We start from the raw sequence: 22,952 nt of genomic DNA, 5'->3' as shown, positions 1-22,952 counted from the left end.
AATGGAAAATGTCAAAGCAGGAAGTTTGGGAAGGCTTTCCATAATACCTCTGCTCTATCTCTGCTCTCAAACTGTAAAGAAGTCAGCCTGTTTCCCTGTGCATGTCATTAAATATGAGAATGATAAAAGCAGGGATCTCCAGACGCCTGCGTCTCATGCGTTCAGAGTAAATTCTTGCTTTTTATGTGACTCTGGAATTGGCAATAAGGAGTAACTTTCACTTAATGGCCCAACAGGAACTGCTGATGATATAAAATGCTGTACACTGTGAGATTTGGAGAATTAAATGATTTCCATACTCCACATCTTGGATGAAAGATTTCCATTGTGAGAGGACAATAAAAACTGTATTCTCATGTATAGAGAAAGACGACCAGCTGCAAACCCTTAAAGGCTTTTTGATATATATTGCACATCGCACACGCTTACTACAGGAAACATGTTAAGTGGGTGAGAGAGAAAAGCTAAAGAATTTTCTTGTCAGAATGGTATTACCCGTAATACTCCCTCCTGTGGATGAGTTTGACTTTTTAACAGCATGTACATAAAGCACAATGGCTGCAGTGGCATTTAAATGCACAACTGCTTTAAATTAAAATGAAATGAGTGCTTTGTCTTGGAGATAAGTTAGAAAATATCATAACTTTGAACTATGATTGGTGTTGCCTTAAAAGGATTTGTTAACTGATTTTTGCCCCCCTCCCAAAAAATATCTTTCTTAAAATTGTCCTATTCTAACAACTCATCAATACACAGCTTATTCATTCAGCTTTCAAACTATGCCAAAATCTCAATATCAAAAAATTTACCCATAAGACTGATTTAGTTGTCCAGGGTCACATTGTGTCAGATTCAAAACTGTCTTTAGAAGCAAAATGACCTAAAATAATAAGATTTACAGTATAAATAACAAAATAAGAATCTTTCTGAAAATAATATAAAAATTAAGTCAATGCTTAAAAATAAAATATCTGACAATGGTGCGAGAAACAGAACCAAGATGTGAAACTCAATTCAAGTGTAAAGGAATAATTTAACTAAAGATACAAATTCTGTTATCTTTTATTAGGATCTGTATATAATTCTTTCTTCTGAAACATAAAAGATTTTTGAAAATGTCTTTGTGGTTTTGTGTCCATACAATAAAAGCCAATGGGGAGCAGTGTCGTTCGATAAACGACATTCTTCAAAATATCTTCTTTTGTGTTCTGCAAAGTCATACAGGTTTGTAATGACGCAGAGATAAGCAAATAATACAATCATTTTAATATTTGGTGTACTATACCTTTAATTTACTTACTCATTATTTATTTTTTCTTTCCCCGAAAGTTAATATAAGTTAATATCTTCGGTCCCTGCTTCGCAAGTAAATGTATTTTGATTTATTTATTTAAAACATTGCTCTAGAAAACAAGACAAAAATCCTAAGAAATTCTTTTTTTTTCATTTCATTCTGAAATAATTCAGGCTTTATATTTAAACTTTATTCTGATTGTCTATGCATTTGTGTAGACAGCCGCATAAGTATCTGCACTGTTTTCATTATCCATACTTCCTGAAAAAGGACCCCTTCTCAAGAGTTCTGAGAATATTTGGGTTAGATGGATGTCTTGGGTTTGTGTCTCGGGTTTCAAGGGTACCCGCTGGGCCCCATCCACAAGTACTTCTAAGAAAATTACACAATATGTACACAACACACACATATCGACCTACAGTAAACTCACAAATGAGAAAAACCTGTATCTAGTGTTTTAAAGAAACAGTGTCACAAGTTATACGAGTCCTGTAATATGAGAATTTTACCTGTTTATGAGGATAAACATTGATATGGCACTTGATGCATTCCTGTCCCATGTTGGCCCAGGAGTTTCCACTCATCCACTTCCTCTTGCATTTGGGGCACTTGTATTCACCAAAGCATCTCTTCTTGCCTTGATATGGAGTCAATCCTTCGCCTTTGGGTCTGGCCTGTGAAGGCATGTCAAAGAGTTTGATTATTCTAACAAGTAAGTTAGAATTCTAACTTAGAAGTAAGTTAGAAAAGTAAGTCTAGTTAGAATTCTAACTATTCTGACCTTAGTCTCTCTATTTTTTCCTCATGCCGTGTTATGATTCATTCTCAAGTGTATGAAGATTGGTAGCTCGCAGCCAACTGCTTGGACAACTCTGATTTATATATTTTACACATAAACATACAAATCTATTGAAAAGCCTGTTTTTTATGAGTAACATGCTTGCACTTTATTGTGGGAGTAGTTTCAAAAAACAACATTAACTATAAAGACAATGTTTTCCCCTGAGCGTCACAAATGCCATTTTGATAAATCTCCACAAGCAAAGTTGCAATGCGTGCCTGCTTGTGTGCTGAACTGTCAAAACAAACAAAGCGTATCAACAAACATAATGTTGGTATTTATAGCGAGCGGCTTCTAACTTCTCAAAAGTCATCATCTGACAGTTGCTATGTGCGGTATGGCAGACTTCCCCTGAGAGGTCAGACTGCAAACCACTGCAAAAATCCCAGAATTCTGAATTCGAGGAATTGTAATGATTTTAATCATGTGAGTGAATTCTAACCCCGGATAATTCTGCTGTGGTTGATTCCTGGGTCACTGCAGTTCAATATATTTCCTATTTTACTCAACTCCTGCAAAAACAAATAAATACAAAAGAATAGAAAAGCAGTACTGTGCTACAAACCTATTCATCTGGATTTGATTTTGGATACATTGCTGTGGCCCAAAAAACGATTTATGATGTAAATCCCTGCAAAACCTGTTGCATAACAAATTGTCCCCTTCCAGGTTCGTGGAGTGTTTATTGCACACTCTTAAAGGGGAAGCGCAATCTAAAGCTTCTTTACTGATGAGGAGATTTGGAACTGAAGCTCCAGGTCCCATCTGAGTAAAGGAAGGTGATATCATTCATAAGCATCTGCTCCATCCAACTTAAGCCAACTGGCCAATTGACATGCATGCAAAAGACCACCTCCCAGCCCTTAAACAACATGACTCAATCGCTCATAACAAAACTGTCGACAACAGCTGGAAGCCATGACGATTGTGGCTGTTGTTAGGCTGCTTTCAAACCTCTTAGAAAGACTGACGCAAGCCTGTTCATATGACAGTACCAATCCCTCCAGTAATGTAATGCTGGTGGTCTGGCGTGGGTGTGGACAACTGCCATCAGAACCACTAATGTGGGCCTGACATCACTGGTGTCTTTTAAACATTCAGGATATCAATAAAGAGAATTGTTTTAGTGCTGTCCAATTAATCTATTTGTTTTAACAACAGTAAAAACTTATAATGATGACATATAAGCATTTGTGTTTATGTTTGATAGTTTGTTAAGATGCTGATATACTGTTGTCTTACCTAAAAGTTTTAACGGCTCCTTGGCATCTCTATGACAGAGATCTGATCAGCAGAATTCACAACTCTATGAAAAAGGCTGTATATATTCAGCACTGCAGTGGTCTCTGGGTGAGAGCCAGAGGACACACATGATATTCTGTTTACAGCAGTCTGACCTATTTTGGTTGTGTTTTTTATAGATTTCAGACTAATAGAGGGACACTGACAATATGAAGGAAACATGCTGAAATGAAAATTGTACGCTTCTAGAGAGGTAAAATGAAACGTTTCTGCTCCAGTAATGGAAGGAAATAAAATAAGAATAAATAAGTAAATATTTATAATCTATATATGTATACACAGTACTTTGCAAAGGTCTTAGGCCACTATCCGTTTTGAGTAATGGTGTTTAAGCAAATGATGACCATCTAATTATTTGTAATAGAATACAGGCAGTTTTAATATAATCCTAATTTCTAAATCGAATTGAAGACTTTAGGAGAGTTCAAGATGCGATTAGTGTTGCTTAAGCAACAAACCTTGTGGTGGGCGAGGAGGTTTACGCAGTACATTATTTAAACTGCAGTATTACTATTATTTAAAAATATTAAAAGCATTTACAGTGTTGGTTATGGAACAGTGTTGATTTTCATTAATAATGTTGCAATAAGTAAAGGTTTGTCATTTGACACACATTAGACAACCACCGGACCTAAAATCCACAAACAGACCAAAAAATGTATTAAAGTACTGTTTTGCTTTGTGAATATTCATCCCCCAAAATAAGTAATTGCACAAAACAAACTTTATTTTCCAAATGTAACAATAAGGAAAAGGTCTACTCCCTCTTCTTACAGCCACCACCAGGGAAATGAAAAGCCAATGGCATTGACAGTACCGCCACAATTTTAACAAATCCAGACCAAAGCCAGTGTGTTTCAGATGTGTGTTTACACAGTTCTACCCAGTCCCCTAGAAGTAATGTGAGCATTTCAACTCAACTCTGAGGTTAATGGACACAGCAGGTTTGTGCAAATCAATTTAGCTGTTTATCCAATGAATACAGAGCTAAAAGACAGGAAGGGAATAGATAACAGCACCATTGAAGGAAGTGTTTGATTTATCTCTCACAACCTATCAGTGAGTGTGCTTCAAATCTCAAGCTGGGTTTCCACCACCCTGGTTTTATGCCCATGTTGAGGTTTTGCATCGGAAATGAGTGATGGAAAGGGCAAGTTTCGAAATAAAAACCTTTTATTCGGAAAAAACGTTTTTATGCTCAATTGAGATGATTTTATTTTCGGCGAAAAGGGTTAATGCGAATAATGGGAGATGAAAATGCATTTGGCGAATAAATTCCTCCAAAAAGTCATATAACTGCAGACGGCGTAACCCGACTAACCAGAAAACTGATCTTGTTGCACAGCATCTGAAATATTGTTATGGTCATTCTTAAATGCCTGAGCAAAGTCGTCAAAGTATTCTTTCAATTGCGTCCCAGTTTCCCAAACAGCAGGCATCCACGAAAGCACCGCATTTATTGTATTTTGCCTGCTTGAGCAAGTAATTGTCAATATATATGAAAAATATTATATTCACTCAGTGGCTTCTCTTACGTTTCTTACTAATATTTAGTGCCAGTTTCTTGGGAAGTGACGGTTGACAAGTTCACAAATATTTTATGCAATATTCCAATTTTGCGCATAAGCTTTGGAGCACAAACTTTGGAGTTGTTTTTAATCACCATGTCAAGTTTTTATCCATACAATAAAAGTGCATGATGATTTATATTCCGAAATAACAATTAAGAACCATAAAGGTATCCTAAAATAATCCCATAAGAGCTGCTGGAACATTCTGCTCCCTTTGTGTTATATAGAATAATGAAAATAATATGAGGTCGAAGCTGAATTTCTGGCTGAACTATTCCATTACAATAAACGTTTTTTGGAAAGACGCCCTCACTATCCAGCTGTTGGAGTCATAATTATTGTTTTGGAGCAGAAAGTGAACAAAACCGTCATCCACCATGAAACAAAACCATAAACACACACACATGTGAAGCATTTACTGCCTGTCAACAGCGGTAAAGTGAATCCAGTGTTCCAAACCCCGTCACTCCGCCATCATCCAAACAGCAGGGTCACTCTTTTAGCATGGGGAATGCTAAGGACATTAGATACAAGTATTCAGTGACTGTAAATGGTAAGGAGGGGGGAGGGAGATCATATCGAGCGTCTCCTCACCATCCCTCCAGCTGTGTTCCCCGCGGAGGCCAAAAAGGGGGATGGGGGGACTCTGACTGTCCTAGCAGCAAAGCCAACCTCCCCTCAACAGGACAAATACCACAGTACGGCAGTCATCGCTTACAGCTGGAGACGTTCCTCCAATCAGGCCCTACAGGACTAAAGGGGAAGGAAATCAGAAGCAGATGGGTTCCACACTGGTATAACATGAGAAAACTTGACGAGTCCCCCCCCTTTCAAATCACAGCACTGTTTTGAATTAAGACTATACAGATTAACAAAAGGGTGCCAGAGGAGGAAAGCGAAAGATAGTGATTTGGAGTGTCAGCGTTTGGAGGCATCCGCATGAGAGATAAGACTCATCCAGTGAGAGGGACATGTGAGAAAGGGGATGTTTAGGGTGAGTTCATGATAAGAAGTCTAGATAGAAGAATGAAAGAAACTGATGTTATTTTACTCACTATTGCTATGTATTTATTAGTTATATTCTATTAACATACATTTATTGATCATTTATAGTTCGTACAACAAATGCACCAATTTTCAACTGGTTTGTTCTTTTTCTGTGTGTAAAAAAAGGCAATCCGTTGAAGGATAGCTATGCCATTTAAGAGAATTCTTGGTGGTAACTGCAAAAACCTCTTTGGCCCAAGAAGTTTAAGTTTGGTTTCAAGAGGTTTGCATGTGAACTCTTGGGCCAGAGAATCAACAAGAGATTCCAAAAATCAAAACCCATTTTTGAATTTTCACTAGCACAAAAAGTGCACATATAGTTAATCAAACATTAGCAATTCCACACATTCTAGAATAACTGTCCTACCACAACAATCAGTCTAATTCATTCCTTATTTTCCGGGAACGTCACCCAAATTTGTCGATGAAAATAAAGATGAACACGAGGAAATAAACATGTGCACAGAAACACATTTCTGAGAAGCAGAGCACCACACACTTGTGACTGCTTAAGATTTGTTAATGCCAAACAGAATTACAATATTTTTCTATATCCAGTACATACACACAAACATTACCAATACTGTTATACCACAGACTTCTACTGTTTTTATATACTTTAATTATTAATTATTACAAACGAACACAAACCGCTTCACAAGAAATAATAATGATTTATAAATAAATCATATTTTTATGTATTTATTTTTATCTAGCAGAGGATATTCTTGAATATCCTCAAAAGGACATTTTAACAGAAGTAACTGAAAAACACAATTAAGCACAAAAAATAAGTACTCAAGTACAACTTGTTGGATTTACTTAATTTTTGCACACAGTTTTAAGTAAATTTACTTAAAGAAACTGTGTGCAAAAAATAGGAAAATCCTACTAGTTGTTTTTTCAGTGTATATGACAAATAAACCATACCATGTGTCTTATGGTGTGACAGCAAACATTTAGAAATCTGTTAATAATATATTATTTTCTATTATTTATCAATTTTAAGAGATTTATTGTTCGTTGTCAGATTTTGCTAAATTATTGTCACACCATAGGACACAGGTATTGGTTAACTACCCATATACACATTTAACTTACCATTAATATTATTTGACTGTATATTCCTTCCCTTAAAAGTCCTGTGAATTGATGTCATGGCTACGCTTTCATGTAAACAGACTGAAGGTACCAGCGCGTGTTAGAGAGCTCAGGGTCATTAGCATCACAATATGTGAATGGATCAAGCGGAGCTCTGTCTGGCCTGGATGAGGAGATTCAGGCAAGGCCAAGACAGAGCCCGCAGATGGCCTTTCCCATAGTCTCGCATACAAGAATGACAGTGTTGAGCTCATCAGCTGCGTCTGTGTGTGATTTCCGGACTGGAGCAGGCATTCCAGTCAGGTGCGCGCTGGTGTTATTTATTAATCCCCACTAGAGCGTCTAAATGAACCTAGTGTTTTCTTGGGTCTTTCTGTGTCCCTTTCTTGTGGCTGCAGCTGTCTCTTTTAATGCCCGAAAGGCAAGGACGGCATCTCAGAGACTGACAGGGGAGAACAGGTGTGGTGTTATATGATAAATCTGTCTGTTCACAATGTCTCAGTGTTAGGAAAAACAATCCTCCTCAAACCAATTGCTTTGAGACTTCTGTGAAACCCCCGACGTGATCGCAGGTTAAGTTGATATTGACACATTATAGCTTTAGTTGCTGACCTGAGGGCAGCCTTGAAATTTTTTTATTTGATGATTAGTGTCGAAGAGTCCAGAAGAGCTGATATTGGATGCGCATTCGTAAAGTGAAAGGGAAGGAAGCCGTGAAGTTGCTAGTGACCAAAAACTAGAAATGAACCACTAACACCTCAGCCTACACTTACAACCCTTGAGATCCTAACACTGATAACTCAATCGCTTTTAGATCACATCACACGTTTGCAAAACAACTGGATACTTGTTCAACTTAATGCTACTCCTCCTTAAAGGGAAAGTTCACCCAAAAAAGAAAATCCTTCATCATTTACTCACACTCAGATTGTTCCAACCTGCATACATTTCTTTGTACTGCTATACACAAATGAAGAAATTTGGAAGAATGTCAGTAACCAAACAGATCTCATCCCCCTTTATTTTCCCTACTATTGCACTAAATAGGGGATGAGATCTGTTTGGTACAACCTGAGGCCGTGTAAATGATGACAGAATTATTTTATTTGGGTATCCCTTTAAGCATACAGTAAAAATTCTCTGAACAAACTATTTTGAATTGTGAAACCAACACATATACAGCGGTCACTCATATTAAGATATAAAATGCAACACAGATTTTTTTAGGTTATTACAAAAGCTAAGAAATGTTTTCCAAGTATTCCAGATAGCGCTGGACAGCTTCCTGGTTTTTTGGCGTAGGCCCCTGGAGTTTGGCTGCTCCCACTGCCAACATCTGGAATCCATCAGTATAAACAATGGAGGCCCCGGTGCTGGAGCCTCTTGCCCAGGTCCCATGGGACTCCAACTCCACACAGCACTAGAACACCAGTTCCACCAGATAGAACGCGCTCGATTATCCCACAAAGGAGATGAGGGGGAAAGCTCAACTTTCTACTAATCTCTGTTTAGTTTGGATGGGACGCAGATGAGATTGATTCGCAGATAGATGTGGAAACACACACAGATCAAACTCGGCCATTCCTGAGGGTTCGCTCTGTGAATTACTCTGTTTATTCTGATAATTATCTGTGAATCTTTTGATTAAGATTTTGCTCTTGAAACGGAGTCGTATTCATATGATGCACTTTACACATAAACACCACAACACATGTTAAAGATTACACTAAACAACAGAAATTTTGCTTTAGTTTACAACAATCCAACACTTTGAGTTATAAAGTATATGGGTGCACCGCATCCTTTAGGAGTACAAACTAGCCATGTTCACGAACACATTACTGGGAGTGAGAGTTCATAGATTCCAGACTAATATAGTGAACCAAACCCAGATACACTGGCTAGTGTGAAAGATGTAGGATGCAGAAGTAGGCAAAGTGTGAGAGAGTCTTTATGCTAAATCGAGCTTGGAACACGCACGTATTTATTTATGCAGATATATTTATAAATCTGGGTAAGTCAAGTACCACTGGCATTCAGTCAAAACTAAGACGACACAAAAATATATATGATATATACAGTATGAGGCTTAGTTGCACAAAGAAAAGCATTGCTTGTGCTCTTAATTTGTTCATGAGCAGCTGCTATTTGCGAGCTATGACTGCAGAGATAAGCATTCTTATCCTCTACGGTGACAGCTATATATAAAAAGCCATACACAATCACTGCATGAATACGTTTGTACTTGTGGTGTTAAAACAAACGTTACATTTTGTTTGTGAACCTCTTTTTGGTCTATAAACAAATCTAAACATTAAACTAAAGGAGCAATGTGGAGATTTTAGCGGCATCTAGTGGTGAGGTTGCGAATTGTAACCAACGGCTCACTCCAACCCCTCCATTCGAAGCACTACGCCATGGTGGCTGACACAGAACTAAGATGTCGTCACGTTTTCGCTTCTTCGCTATATGAGATGACATATTTACATGTGCTGTAGAGCAGTTTGTCCGTTTGGGGCTACTGTAGAAACAATATGGCGAATTCCATGTAAGGGGACCGGCGGTGTGTGTAGATAGCTCATTCTAAGGTTACGTATATTATATTGCATTTCTGTCAATAGATCCTCCATATAATTTAACGACTCATTCAGAGTTTAAAACGGATCAGTGCACCTCTAAATGTGACACCCGCCCAGCATCCTCACCCAAGGGCATACTGTTACGTGCGACTCTTGCAAAAATCTTTCCAGACATGAACGAAAAGTAATGACAATATAAACGTCTACTGCACTCCAAATGTTCCAAAACCTCAACAATAGTTTTCAGAGAGAAAAACAGCAAAGACCTCAATATGGCAGCTTCATCTGGAAGGTGAAAAACACAACACTCAATAAATCATTTTTTGGGACCCAGCCCTCTTCTTATTTATAGGCAATAAAATTACATTCTGTCACACTAATAAATGAACTAGTTATTAACATACCGCAGTGTTTGCTATGTACCTCCCTGCCCCAGTTTCAGAAAGCAAACACAGAGAGATTTCCAAGAGACCTGCCAAAATCGCACATATGTTACATTAAGTTAATATGGAACATATAGCTACATTTTACGACAATAATGGATCAACAAGCATATAGTGTACATGCTGCAGGAAATCTTTTACCCACCACATTACTCACATAACCACCGTATTAAATGTACTCTATTAGTATTAATATACCATCTTGTGTCCAGTTAATAACCCAACTCGATTTAACACTACTGAATGTTCAACTAAATGTTATTTTAAGCTCAAATAATACGATGGCAACACGGAAGACAAATCCACAAAGCAGTGTGAGATTTACTATGAGGCAATCATCCCAGCGCTCAGTTACAACTGGTGACAGGCAAATAGCTGGCAAACCACTGATATTTTTCAAGAGGGCTTATCAAACACGAGAGCTATCCATCCCGCAGTAAACACTGGAAGTGGGCTGGTGCTGCAGATCAAACCCCATATCCAAAACCAGAGTGAATCTTAAAACGACTTTTTCCATTTAAATTTAGTCCAAACAAATGTGGGATTTAGTGAAGGCCCCTGTCAGTGCAAAACCACAACACCACCAGGCTGGATGGCTCTGCTGAGTCTATTACGCAGGCAAGTTTGGCATTCCCCTTCTAATTAGGAGTTCATCACACATAGTTAACTCAGTGTCAGTGAGGACAATAACCTCTGGTGGTGTCAAACTAGGTCATTGTGTTAAATCTGATATGGTTATCATTATCAGTAGCCACCCTTTATGTTTGTCACTGGGTTTTGAAAATATCTAACTAATAAAATGTATTAAAAGTGCTTGTGAACTTTGACAACATTTTAACAGTATTTAATGAAAAAAAAGGTTTATTCCATTATTTTCTGAATTCACTATTTATAGGCACGTATTTAACTAAAGTTATCATTTTTGTATAATTCTGTGAACTATTAACCATATTTCTCCCAAATTTCCAATTTTTGAAGAAAAAATTTCAAAATAACAGAAAAGATGCTCTGTATATTCACTTGGAATCAATACGACAATCATTTTTGTACATGTGTATTAAGGAAAGGTTTAAAAGTCATTTCTTTGTGATAGCCTTGATTTTTATCACAGTTTTCGCTTACTTTTCAGTCTTTCACATTGCTGTTGGACGACTTGGTCTGAGGTTTGACTTTGTTGTAATTTAACAGACACTAAATGGCCACTTTACATCTAGAAATGCTGATTAACTAAAAATGTGGAACGACCTCTTCATTTTTTCTGTGGCTGTATATATCATTTTGATATATATATATATATATTTTTTTTTTTTATATAATTTTTGAAACGACAAACAATTCTTTTATTGCATTTTTTTATTTGGCAGACGCTTTTATCCAAAGCGACTAACAAGTAAGAGAGCAATGCATATTGTCAACAAGTTAGAGTGTAAATTGAAAACATGTTGATAAAAACTATTTTTATATTTGTGTCAGGAGTAATGAATCTGAGCCACTAATATTTAGATTAAAAGAAAATCCAAATGCCATTGTTTACCTTAGTTTTGACTTATCTCTTCCGCATCTATTATTTATCTGTTGAAGAAATATCTGCATCGTTTTATCCCAGAAGATTAATATTCCAATTAATAAACACAGTTACAATCTCTGCCAAAACTATAATTCTGCTGTTTTCTGGAACCAGGATCAGACGTAAAATGTAAATTATGCCCCGATTTCTTTATCTCCCAATCTAAGACACTAATATTGGCTTCACTTACGACAGCATGATTTCCGACGCAACACTGATCCAAACCGACCCACGACTGGTAAATGCTCAGAACATAAATGCAAGTGAGAGGTAAACAGTCTGTTCTGAGAACGCAGTGCTGTTTATTCTTTTTTATGCAATCTTCATTGTTGTACGTCATCCCTTCCTTGTTTAACAGGATGGGACAGAGACACATGTTACTGGCCTAACGCCATCACAGCTGATCCAATGTTGCTACAGTAAATGATGAGCTCTTCCTTATCACTACAGCTTGTCAATCAAGGGAGTAATTCAATTATAAGTGACATTTTTATGAACCACGGGTTATGGGAACCCCTCTTGCACTCAATGCCTCTTTTGTCTAATGTTCTAGGGTATAAAAAAATGTCTCGAGGGAGAACGAATATTTTTACGTTCTAGTTCATACTATGTTAGCACCCACACTGAACAAACACTCCAACAAATGCTTTTAATCCAAGTATCTACAAGCCACACAAGATCATTGAAAACTCATTAGATCAAAACCGTACATAGAGCATCACATATGGAGGAGAGATTGATTGTGGAAACTGGGAAATATCAGATATTATTTGACAAATCTTACAGTGTAAATCGTAAAAACATGCCCGAATAAGGATAATGGAGATTTATTGCAAAAACTCAATTCTGGATGTTACGCTTCATATGTCTTAGTGTGGACAGAAAAATTGGTTGTCACTGGTGTCTTGTCAAGAAGTTTGCGTCGGTCCATTACAGGCAGGGTTACTGGAAGCGCTCTAGGTTAGCCTGCCAAACAACCAATGCAAGATCAATTACTCTATAAGGATGATGAGGTCCCACCCTCAGTTCATTCAATTGTCCAAAGAATATTCCAAAAGAATACATAATTCTCAAGCCTTGCTGAATCGAAGTGTCTGTAATACAGGTAAGCCCTCCATCCCCTAAAACAAACCATAGCGTGTTTGCTTATCTTAGCAGACTAATATGAATCATATCTTAAACTCCTCGCCTGGATTACCCTTTAATATCTTTCATAACATTTCTATAAGCATTATTAATATAACCGAATCTGGGTCTCCAGGTTCAGCTCGGTGTTGTACTCGAAAAAAGGTGCTGGGAATATTATTTATGAATGAGCACATTGTGTTCTTTGGTGTCTCAGGAGGTGGTTTGCTCTTGGCCCGATGCGTAGATAAATGTTTTCAATGTATTTAGTTTCGCTGGAAAAATGCAGAGGTTCACATTAACACTAGCTGGCACTGGCGCAACATCTCCCACAGATAACGCTGACTTTTCTACAAGCCCGTTCTAAACGTGTTCGAAATCATCTCTCTCTCTCACCGCCCATACATTCATCATGTTAATGTAGCCTGCAGTCCTTGAAAACACATGACACGTGTGATGGGAATTGTGGACTGTATGGAATGGTTTCATAGTAACTGATTTAAACAAACTCATTTTGCTGCCAAAGTCGATGACATGGGACCCTTAACCGCCCTCCTCTATATTCCTGAAACAATTTCCTAACAATGTCCTTCAATAACTCCATACTTCTAAAATCATTCACATGTTCAGGATTTTTGTTATCACAAGTCCTGCTTCCAGGAAAGAACCTCTTTCTCAAAAAACTCAATTCCCATGGTTCCCCGTGCCAACCCGGCTAACCCCAACCACTCGTACAGCTGCAAATGGGGTTAAATTACCGAAGCAATGAATGACATGAGCAGGTTGATTGGCCGGTGTGTAAAAAGATCGAGGTAATGTATCTAAATGTTTCCATCTTATTTAAGAGCACATGGTTGAGATTGTGAAGACCACGTACTGCATCACTATCTCTTCAACGAAGCAGACCTCTGATTTCTAGCAATGGAGTTAGTGTAGGATGCTGCTGTACACATGTAAAGCATTTCACATTGTGGTTTGTCACCGTATTATCGTACTATCTGCTCATCTAACACAGTTACGATAACAGCGAGGGATTTATTGAGTAGTAAATACCCATGTAAACACATGTCTCTAATGTTTTCAAAGGAGAAGAGGACTGTCTGTTATGTCTCCAGTCTCACAGATAAGTTTTGTTTACATTGTAGCTTCTCGCTGATGATAACCCGCCAATTTTTCTTTCACATGCACACGCACACAAACTACATATGGTAACCCTGGAGAGGAACACATTCTGTGGGTAGGACCAGGAACCTAGTGTGTCAAGACTGGACTGGTGCAGATGGGAAGGAAGATCACAGGTCAGACTGTAAAAACATTGCCATAATAACCCCCCCCAAATTCGCGCTTTCCCTCACACCCCCATTACTTCCCTGAACCCTTAACAGCCGCCACAGTGACTCAACACAGGCCTTCCAGCTACATGATACACAAGAGACTACAAAAGACTGTAGATAGAGTTCATAACAGTTTGGGTTTCTTAATGGCATACTTATAAAAGCAAATAATGTCAAATCTTTCAGACTTTATTTGTTTTCACCATAAACCTAAACATAAATGTTCCAGGTGAACATTTAAGAGGATCTTTGCAATGTGTCAAAGAAGGTTCAGACACTTTAATCATCTCTCTGACTAGCACAACTATTAAAAATGTTTCCAAAACAATGGCTACAATTCAGGAGATGGCGAAGCTTCAAGGAACGTTCCATGTTGATAAAAAATGGAATGATATGTCAAAATTAAGATGTGATATAAAGTAAAATTACAATATGTTTAGATTAAGATTACTCGTAAACATGATAGAATCACTAAAATTGTCTTGGTAAAAGTTACTATATTGTGACTATATTGTGGCCCAGTTAACTTTTGTACATTAAATACCATAAGGATAACAACAAAGGGGCGTGACATAAACCTGGAGAGACAGCTTACTAGAAAAAACATACTAATGTATATCAAGTAACCTGGAAAACTATTCTGAATTCGTTTTTTTTTGCTTCTTTTAAAGGTCCCATTCCAGTCGATCACATGTTTCAACCTTTAGTTAGTGTGTTATGTTGCTGTTTGAGTATAAACGATACCTGCAGAATGATAAAGCTCAAAGTTAAGTGCCAAGCGAGATATTGCCTTTAACAGAATTCACTTTTCAAGGACTACAGAGAACGGCTGGAATTGGACTACAGCCCTCTACTTCCCGTGTACATGATGTCACCATTCCCAGAGCTTTTGATAACATTCGCCTAAATGAATACGCCAAAAAGGACCTTCCTTAGACAAGAGGAAGAGCCAATGCTAAACTACTTTCACTTTCATAACAGTCCTAAAGCTGTTATAAGAATTCAGCTACACACATTCTAAGATAACCAACGGTCAAATAACAGCTTCCATGACTTTAACATCGGATGTAAAAGCTGTTCTGTGTAATATACTGATATTGTGTGTGTGTGCGGTCAGTCCGGTGTCGTTTCCTTCACCATTGTAGGAAAAAATGTGCGATCCCTAGCAAAGATTGACGTTTTCACATGAACTAGCAGACCTCCGTTACACTTCGATCGATCCGCATGTTTTTAACTGATGAAGAGAAGTTCACGCAATTGTTACTGTTTATTGCTAAAAGCCAAAGCTTATGAATAAACGTGCACAGAGAAGGGCACCAACCAATCAATACAGCCTGAGAAGAGGAAGCTCGCTCATATGGTGTGAGTGGGACATCTTCACACACGCGCTTTAAGCGAGCACCAATCACGACAGACCTGGTCAGCTATCAGACCATTTCGGAAGGAGGGATTTTATATAGACCGGAAGAAATCCAGTCGTTTTGTGAGAAGAGGGACAGCGGTGAACATTAGATTTGCAATATGTGAAATATAAAGCGTTTTCTGAAATTAGAAACAAGAACATCCATTGTTAAACACCCCAAAAACATAATAAAAGCAACAGCAAAAGTTTAAATTTAAAGATTTAAAGCTCTGTGATATTAAATATTATGTCATAGGGTAGCTTGTATCAAACCTGAACATTTTTGAACCTGAACATTTTCGGGTGCTTGGTTTGGTAAAATCCATATAATCCCAAACCTGTAAGACTTTATTTCCTCTGCCGAACTCAAAAGGAAGATATCATTGACTTTCATTGTGGGGGAAACAAACCCACTGAGACATTTCTCAAAATATCATCTTTTGTGTTCCCAGAAGAAAGAGTCATATACAGGTTTTGAACAACGTTAGTGTGAATTAACAATGACAGAATGAATTATTTTATGTGAACTGTCCCTTTAAATTAAGACTTCAGAATGGTAAGTATTAGATAAGAAGGAATCATGTACTTTAATAGCAGACGTATTGTTACATCCTTCCACCAATCACAGCTGATTGTCCTCATGATGGCTCAGCCTCTATAGCTAACTATAGCTCTCCTGTTTAACAGGAGATTGATTAAAAAAGAGAGATCTGTGGTCTCGGCTTGTGCTGTAGTCAGCATCCCACTGGGTGAACAATATGAGCTGACTTCCTGACCTCTTCGTCTGGAGAACCTAAAGACAAACAATGGGACCCTTAATTAACATTGGCCATTCCCAGCACTAGGCCCTTCCTGAAGGTCCCGATTCAGACCCGAACACAAAGCTTGCTGTGTTTTATTTCTCTGACACCATCTACTGTGCTTGTGTGTCCTGGCCTTCAAATGAGCCATCCCAGTTCGGCCTTGCTTATTCTCCTTTTGAATAGAATAAAGAGAGTGAGCGGCCTGACACATCTTAAGGTCAAATGTGAGCAATGGTGTTCAGTTGGAATTTGGTGACTCCAATGAGAGGGATGGATGTTTTAGGGTCTCCGATTGCTATATGAGATGAGCGCATGGTTGTACATTATCTATTCTCCTAAACGGGCAGGATGTGTTTTCATGCTAGATAACGCCAAACAAATGGTCATTTTTCTCAAGTTATTAGGTTGGTTACAACGTCAGAGGAACTTGTAGGTTGTTAAATATTGGAACGACAAACAGCTTGAACAATACCACTGACCTTGTGCAGTTTAACTGTGAATCAAAGAACAACTTTAAACAATTATATACTTGACATTTAACAATTCCGATAGAGAGGTGTCATTTGAGTAATAATGAGCTCAGATTCAATAAAATCATGCAGTGAAACAATATAGAGAACAAAACACATTCTAGATGAAACATGCACGAAACATCTCCAAATAATCATAATCAAAAGGCTACAAATCAAAGTTTCTCATGCCCTTTTAGCAGTCAGTCATATGATGTTAGTGTTGACATGAAACCCACTTTTGTTTTCTTTCATTAAATGATGCGCTCAGAAGATCAGACGTGACCACAACCTTCCCACTGCAAAGTGATTGAAAGTTTCTGTACAAATAACAGTTAATGAAAATGTAATTACTATGGATTTCGTGAATAATTGAACTCAAGAGTCGTGAACAACAGAGAAGAGCTGAGGATCTTTGTCTTATTATCCAAGCAATATAACCCCATCTACATTACGTAACAAACCACTGTGATTGCTTTAAGGGTCTTTCTGAAACTAAGAATGCCAGTATACCCTTTTATTTGTCCTCAAAAATGTCTTTGAGGGCAGCATGAGGGCACTGCACTCACCATACCCGTTCTTTTCTTATTTCTAAATATGAAAACAGATCACACCGCTCTGTTGAAGAGATGTTATCGCTACCCTCCACATGTTGACATAGAGGTCTCATGCAAAGAGACATCTACAGTTCAGAAAAAAGGCTCCATTAGCTGTTGTATCAGCAGAGTCAAAGGAAGAGTGACATTTTTATGCGGAACACAAAGCAGCTGGCAGGAAACCCTCTTTCATATTTTGTAACTTTGATTTCCTTTGTGAGGAAGTGCAAAACATGCTCTCCACAGTTCTGACCTTTTTCAGCTGGTTGTTTCCAAATCCTGACAAGGACTCTAATTTTTTTTTATGAAATAAAACATAATATAAACTTAGTTTAAATGTCCACTGTGTAATTTTTTGGAAGATATATTGACAGAAATGCAATATAATACACATAACAACATCTATATAATACACATAACAACATCTATATAAGACCTTACATAATGAGACATTATGTTTTTATTCCCTTAGAATGAGCTACTTCTATTTACATACATCGCAGGTTCCCTTGCATGGAATTCAACATGTTGAAACGAAAACGTGATGACATCTTTGTCCTGTGTCAGAGTGAGCCGTTGACTGTAATTCACAACCACACCGCTAGATGCCGCTAAATCTCATACACTGGACCTTTAATATTATAAAAACTAATTACAGCCTGCCCCAATGATATATCTTATACAGGGAAGGAGATTTATCGACACTGAGATTTAACATAATTTGAGGGGAGAAAGAAAATGTATTCAATGAATTACACAATGTGTTGTTGTGGTTCTTAGTATAAAAAATAAATGATGGCTATTATGGCTGAAAGACTAACTATGCACAATTATGCATTAATAAAAACAAGCAGAACACATGTTTGGGAATGTGAATAGTAAATCTGTTTTGCAACATCACACTGGTTGTTTCCCAGGACAACCGCCTGACAGGCTGTGACAAACACTAAACAGCTGGCCTGAACAAACACGACTGCAAACAGATCTGTGAAGCAACATCACACTCAGATTCATTTACATAGTGTCATTTGTGTAAAATAACCACAATTGAGAGGCATGTTGTCACGCCTACATTTTTTACTATTTACTCAAATTAAAATATGGGTCCTTGTAAGTGCTCAAAAGTAAACATCCTAACTGGTGTTTGTTGATGATGTCAAAACATGGGAAAACTCTGTGATTTTAGGTTTTCTTGCATACAAAATGAGCTTATTTTCAAGGGTTTTGAGACTCAGTGTTTTGCTATGCATACAAACACACTCCAAGGCTAACAAATGTTTGATACATTTAAGAACTTTGACAACCCTGTTGTTTTGCAAAACTTATTTTTAAGTAAGAACTATTAAACAAAATGTTTAGCTGTAAATACTGTAGATAATGTAACAAGTAAAAACCCTTTTAATGCTAATATTAATATACAGTATACAGCTTTGTTTTTACAGGATGTATACTGAATGTTCTTATAGTCTTGACTAGACAAACATCCAGATTTGGTCCATTGTGATCACCCAAAAGCAAATTGTCATTATCAGACCTTTCTTGGAGTCAAAAGTTGAGAGAGTCACTAAATCAAAATACTGACATTCCAAAACACACTTATTCAGCAGGAGATGATTTCTGGCCATGAGTCCTATTTATTCTGTATTACTGAATATATGGGGCTTTCGAAACTCTTTCAAACAGTTGTTGAAAGATCTTAAGCATAAACAGACAAACGTATATCATTACAGAACTTTGCCAAGCACTCACTACATAATATGTTTAAGTATTTTCCCAACACATTCGCGTTTGTTACTTGGCCTTGTCGTAGTTCTGATTGAAAATGGACCTGCTTATGTATGCAGCTTACAGCTATTTATTTGATTCTATCAAGAAACAGGAAATACATTGTCATTTTGGCTCCTTATTAAAGCCATGTTTACGCAATTATCTCAGCAAGAGACTGGGAAAAGGTGACTGTCTCGTAACAACTCCGTGATTGCCTCCTACAACAGAGTGTTTTCCTGTCACAGGCTGTTGTAGTCCTTATAGAAGTTTCTTTCAAACAAAGGTCTCTTGTCGAATTAAATTACACAACCTCAGGCTAATGTTTACAATTTTAGTATGTTGCATAATTCAAATGAAAGAAATCAAAGTCTATAACTTTGACCAACATGGGAAAAACTGCTGGGTGGAATACGCAAGTTAATTCAGAATAAATAATGTCAAACTTTTTACTTACAAATATCTGCAAGAACCAAATGCTCATTCCTGCTTCACAACTATCCAAAATCAGAATAAAAAATAGAAGATAAAGTTGAAGGGTTTACCTTTAAGTTTACCCGAAAATAATACCTCTAAATTCAATGAAAATTCTAACTCACCCTCCATTTCTTCCAAATCGATATTAATTTCCTTGCTCTGATGAGCACAGATGAAGATATTTGGAAGAATGCTTGTAACCAAACAGGATGGCCACATTTTCAGACATTGGAAAATAACAATGGCAGTCAAAAGCACCCCAGACCTCTTTGCTTTCCTACATTCTTCCAAATATCTTCTTTTGTGTTCATCATAACAAACATTTTTTCCTACTATTGTCGTCAATTATTGCCGAGAACTCTTTGGTTACAAGCATTCTTCCAAATATCTTTCTCTGTGGTCATCGGAACAAATACATTTATACAGATTTGGAACAACTTGAGGGGGAGTAAACTATGACAGAATTTTTATTTCTTTTAATATAAGTAAAAAATACAATCGCTGACTGGTGTTGGCAAGGGGGGGTTGACTGGACACCATTTGCTCAAAACATACAAATAAGTGTTGAATCTGCCACCTTTAATCAATAGACTTAAATGACCCACAACACTTGGAGGAAGCAAATACTGCAACATAAGGGAAGCATTTGTGTTACATATTAAAAACAAAGAAACCACTTGTTTTGTTGATTTTCCAAAAATTCAAAATTGTTTCCGTGGATGCACAACCAACAACCCTTCAGAATCTCTAATAGCAAACATGGACCATTGGATAAAAGTCGCTAAAAACTAGTGCATTTGAATAAAATAAATCAGGAGAGAGAAGAAACTTGGAAGCACGGCTATATATACACACACACATTCTTTCACCATGATTACGACTTGAACAAGAGATGTATTATCTCAAAAGAATAATCAACCTTCTGTATGAAATCAATGGTATCCAAGTGCTTTTGGTTAACACGAGACAATCTTCATCTTTCCCATCAAAGAAGATCAGGACAGTCCCCAGCTGTGTCTTCTCCACTGTATCTGGTTCATCTATGAATTTCTTAAAAATACAAATCGCCTGACAATTTGAGAATTTTCTAGCATGATTCAATCCCCAGGAATTTACAGAGAACATGCATACATTAGTATGCAGCGCTGGGCTGCTTAATGCATCAAGAGAGGAAAATGCACGTAGGAGACAGTAACATGATTGTGACCCTATGGCCAATTCTTCTTACAACAAAAGGCATTCTTTTCCGCACCCTGTACCATGTTTCAACAATTCCCGAACAAGACTCACATTGATGGGGTGACAGTGGGAGTTAGAATACATGCTGTGAATGACAGACAGTGTCACTTAGAGACTGTGACACAAAAAAGGGCATTGGCAATAGGGATGCATTGCAGAGGACATGACTCACGAGCTGAGCTTACATGCAGAGCCTCTCACACCCCTGTGAACCGCATTCCACCGCACACATTTTCCATAAGGAAACCCCAACGCACCTCTGCATGCCGGGTAGGTAAGTGTCATCGACTGAAACAATCAGATATTCAACTAGCATAACATAAACAGCGAGAAACGGGTATTTGAGGTCTTGGCATAAAAGTTGGCAATGGGAATTCTGGGTAATGAATGACAGAGCAAAACCGTTCCCATTTAGCTGAGCTTGTTGACATAACTCTCGCTGGCTGCCCATGGGCAGAGCAAACAGCTGCCTGCTCTACGGTGCTCTAGTGTTCCCTGCGGAGCTCAGCAAGGGCCAGAACCACTTCCCTTAGGTGACACGTGAGAAAGAGAGGTCTATTGCCTTGCAGTCCTAACCGCGCACACACCAGAACACCAAACCAACACACATGCTTCCTGCCCCCACGCTCTGCTCCAACCGAGCCGTGACATTCCCTAATTCCTATCTGGTCTGCTCGTCTCCAGACGCCCCCGCCACGGCCAGCCCCTGTCCCAGGAATGACTGTGTTTTAAAACTCTGCCTCTACACTGACGGAGCAGCTTGGCCCACTTCACCTCATCTGCTGGGAAACTAACGGAGATCGAGACAGTGTGCTGGGAGAGTGCATGAGAATGTGATTCTCAGCGCTGGCTTTAGATCACAGGTCCTGCTGTGCCCTCTGAAGTCAGAGCTTCAGTGTTTGTGTTGGCAAATTGTTTGTAGTCCTTCGGATAGGACAAACTTTTAGTGGCCACCAGCTTGCGCTGGAATTCATTTCCTTTAGACAAGAGGCGAAAAACTAGACTCGCCCTGCGCATCATTTCTCAAACTGTACGATTAAAGAAGGAAATATTGTCTCTGAGACATTCAGTGGGGTGAATACGTGGATGTGCCATATGATATAACAAATGGAAAGTAAATTACAGAATGTGGGACTCTAGGGGGAGTTACGTTTCTGTAGTGTTGAATTGAGTAGGTGTGGACATTATCTGGGGACTGGACTTTCTTGCTTTTCCACTGGCTTTCACAAGAGCGAGTAAGATTTAAAACAGGACATATTTGATAGGGATTTACTCTTCAGGCCATGTGTTGCAGCTGCTCCACAAAAACTGACTGGCCACAAGCTAGCATTAAACTCAAAGTTAGCTTTAGCTTTTTTATCTTGATGACATGATCATAGAGTATCGCAGAGATGATGTTTATTTGAATGCAGAACCCAGAAGCAAGTTAGCATTTTACCACTTCAGGTTCCATTGCCCCAAGTCATTGGGTTTTTGGTTAAATGTCTAAAATAAGATTTATGGTTAACAAAACCTGTAAATATTTTAACCCACTCGTGGTTTTTGTCTAAAAAACGGCGGTTGCTAACAAGTTGCTAAAATTGACTACATCCTTTGACATTAAACGTCATCATAAACCTTTGTTCTTTTTTTGAGATCTTCCAAAAGTTTATGTGAAAAATCCTTAAGTTTTCGGTCGAGGGAACCAGTGCGGCACAAACTTCTGGGTTGGCCTACAAAAAAAAGTTATTTCTGGGATACTCATTTGATCGTTTAATAAAAAAAATCAATCACAATTTTCACTGTGTCTCTAGAATGGAGTACTAAAGGAGATGGTAGGCAGCATGTTAGACTGACAGCCTCAATCCCCATTCCCTTACAGGGAAAATGTGTCGAAGCAATACACAGGTACGTAAATGACAGCATTTTTGGGCAAACTACCGCTTTAGATTCTATAAACATTCATTTAAACTGACATC

General features: G+C 38.0%; 1 protein-coding gene across 1 annotated transcript in view; it reads right to left on the bottom strand.

Moving 5' to 3' along the window:
* Window positions 1-22,952, bottom strand: part of zcchc24 (zinc finger, CCHC domain containing 24) — a 32,852-nt gene that overhangs the window by 5,219 nt on the left and 4,681 nt on the right. The window contains exon 3 of the mRNA XM_056760834.1: window positions 1,804-1,968. Coding sequence (XP_056616812.1) covers window positions 1,804-1,968 — 165 coding nt within the window. The remainder of the gene's footprint in view (window positions 1-1,803; window positions 1,969-22,952) is intronic.

This window comes from Triplophysa dalaica, chromosome 11, assembly GCF_015846415.1.
Source record: "Triplophysa dalaica isolate WHDGS20190420 chromosome 11, ASM1584641v1, whole genome shotgun sequence".
Lineage (NCBI taxonomy): Eukaryota > Metazoa > Chordata > Actinopteri > Cypriniformes > Nemacheilidae > Triplophysa > Triplophysa dalaica.
The sequence above is the reverse complement of the archived record's forward strand: the minus strand, read 5'-3'. Positions and strand labels throughout refer to the sequence as shown.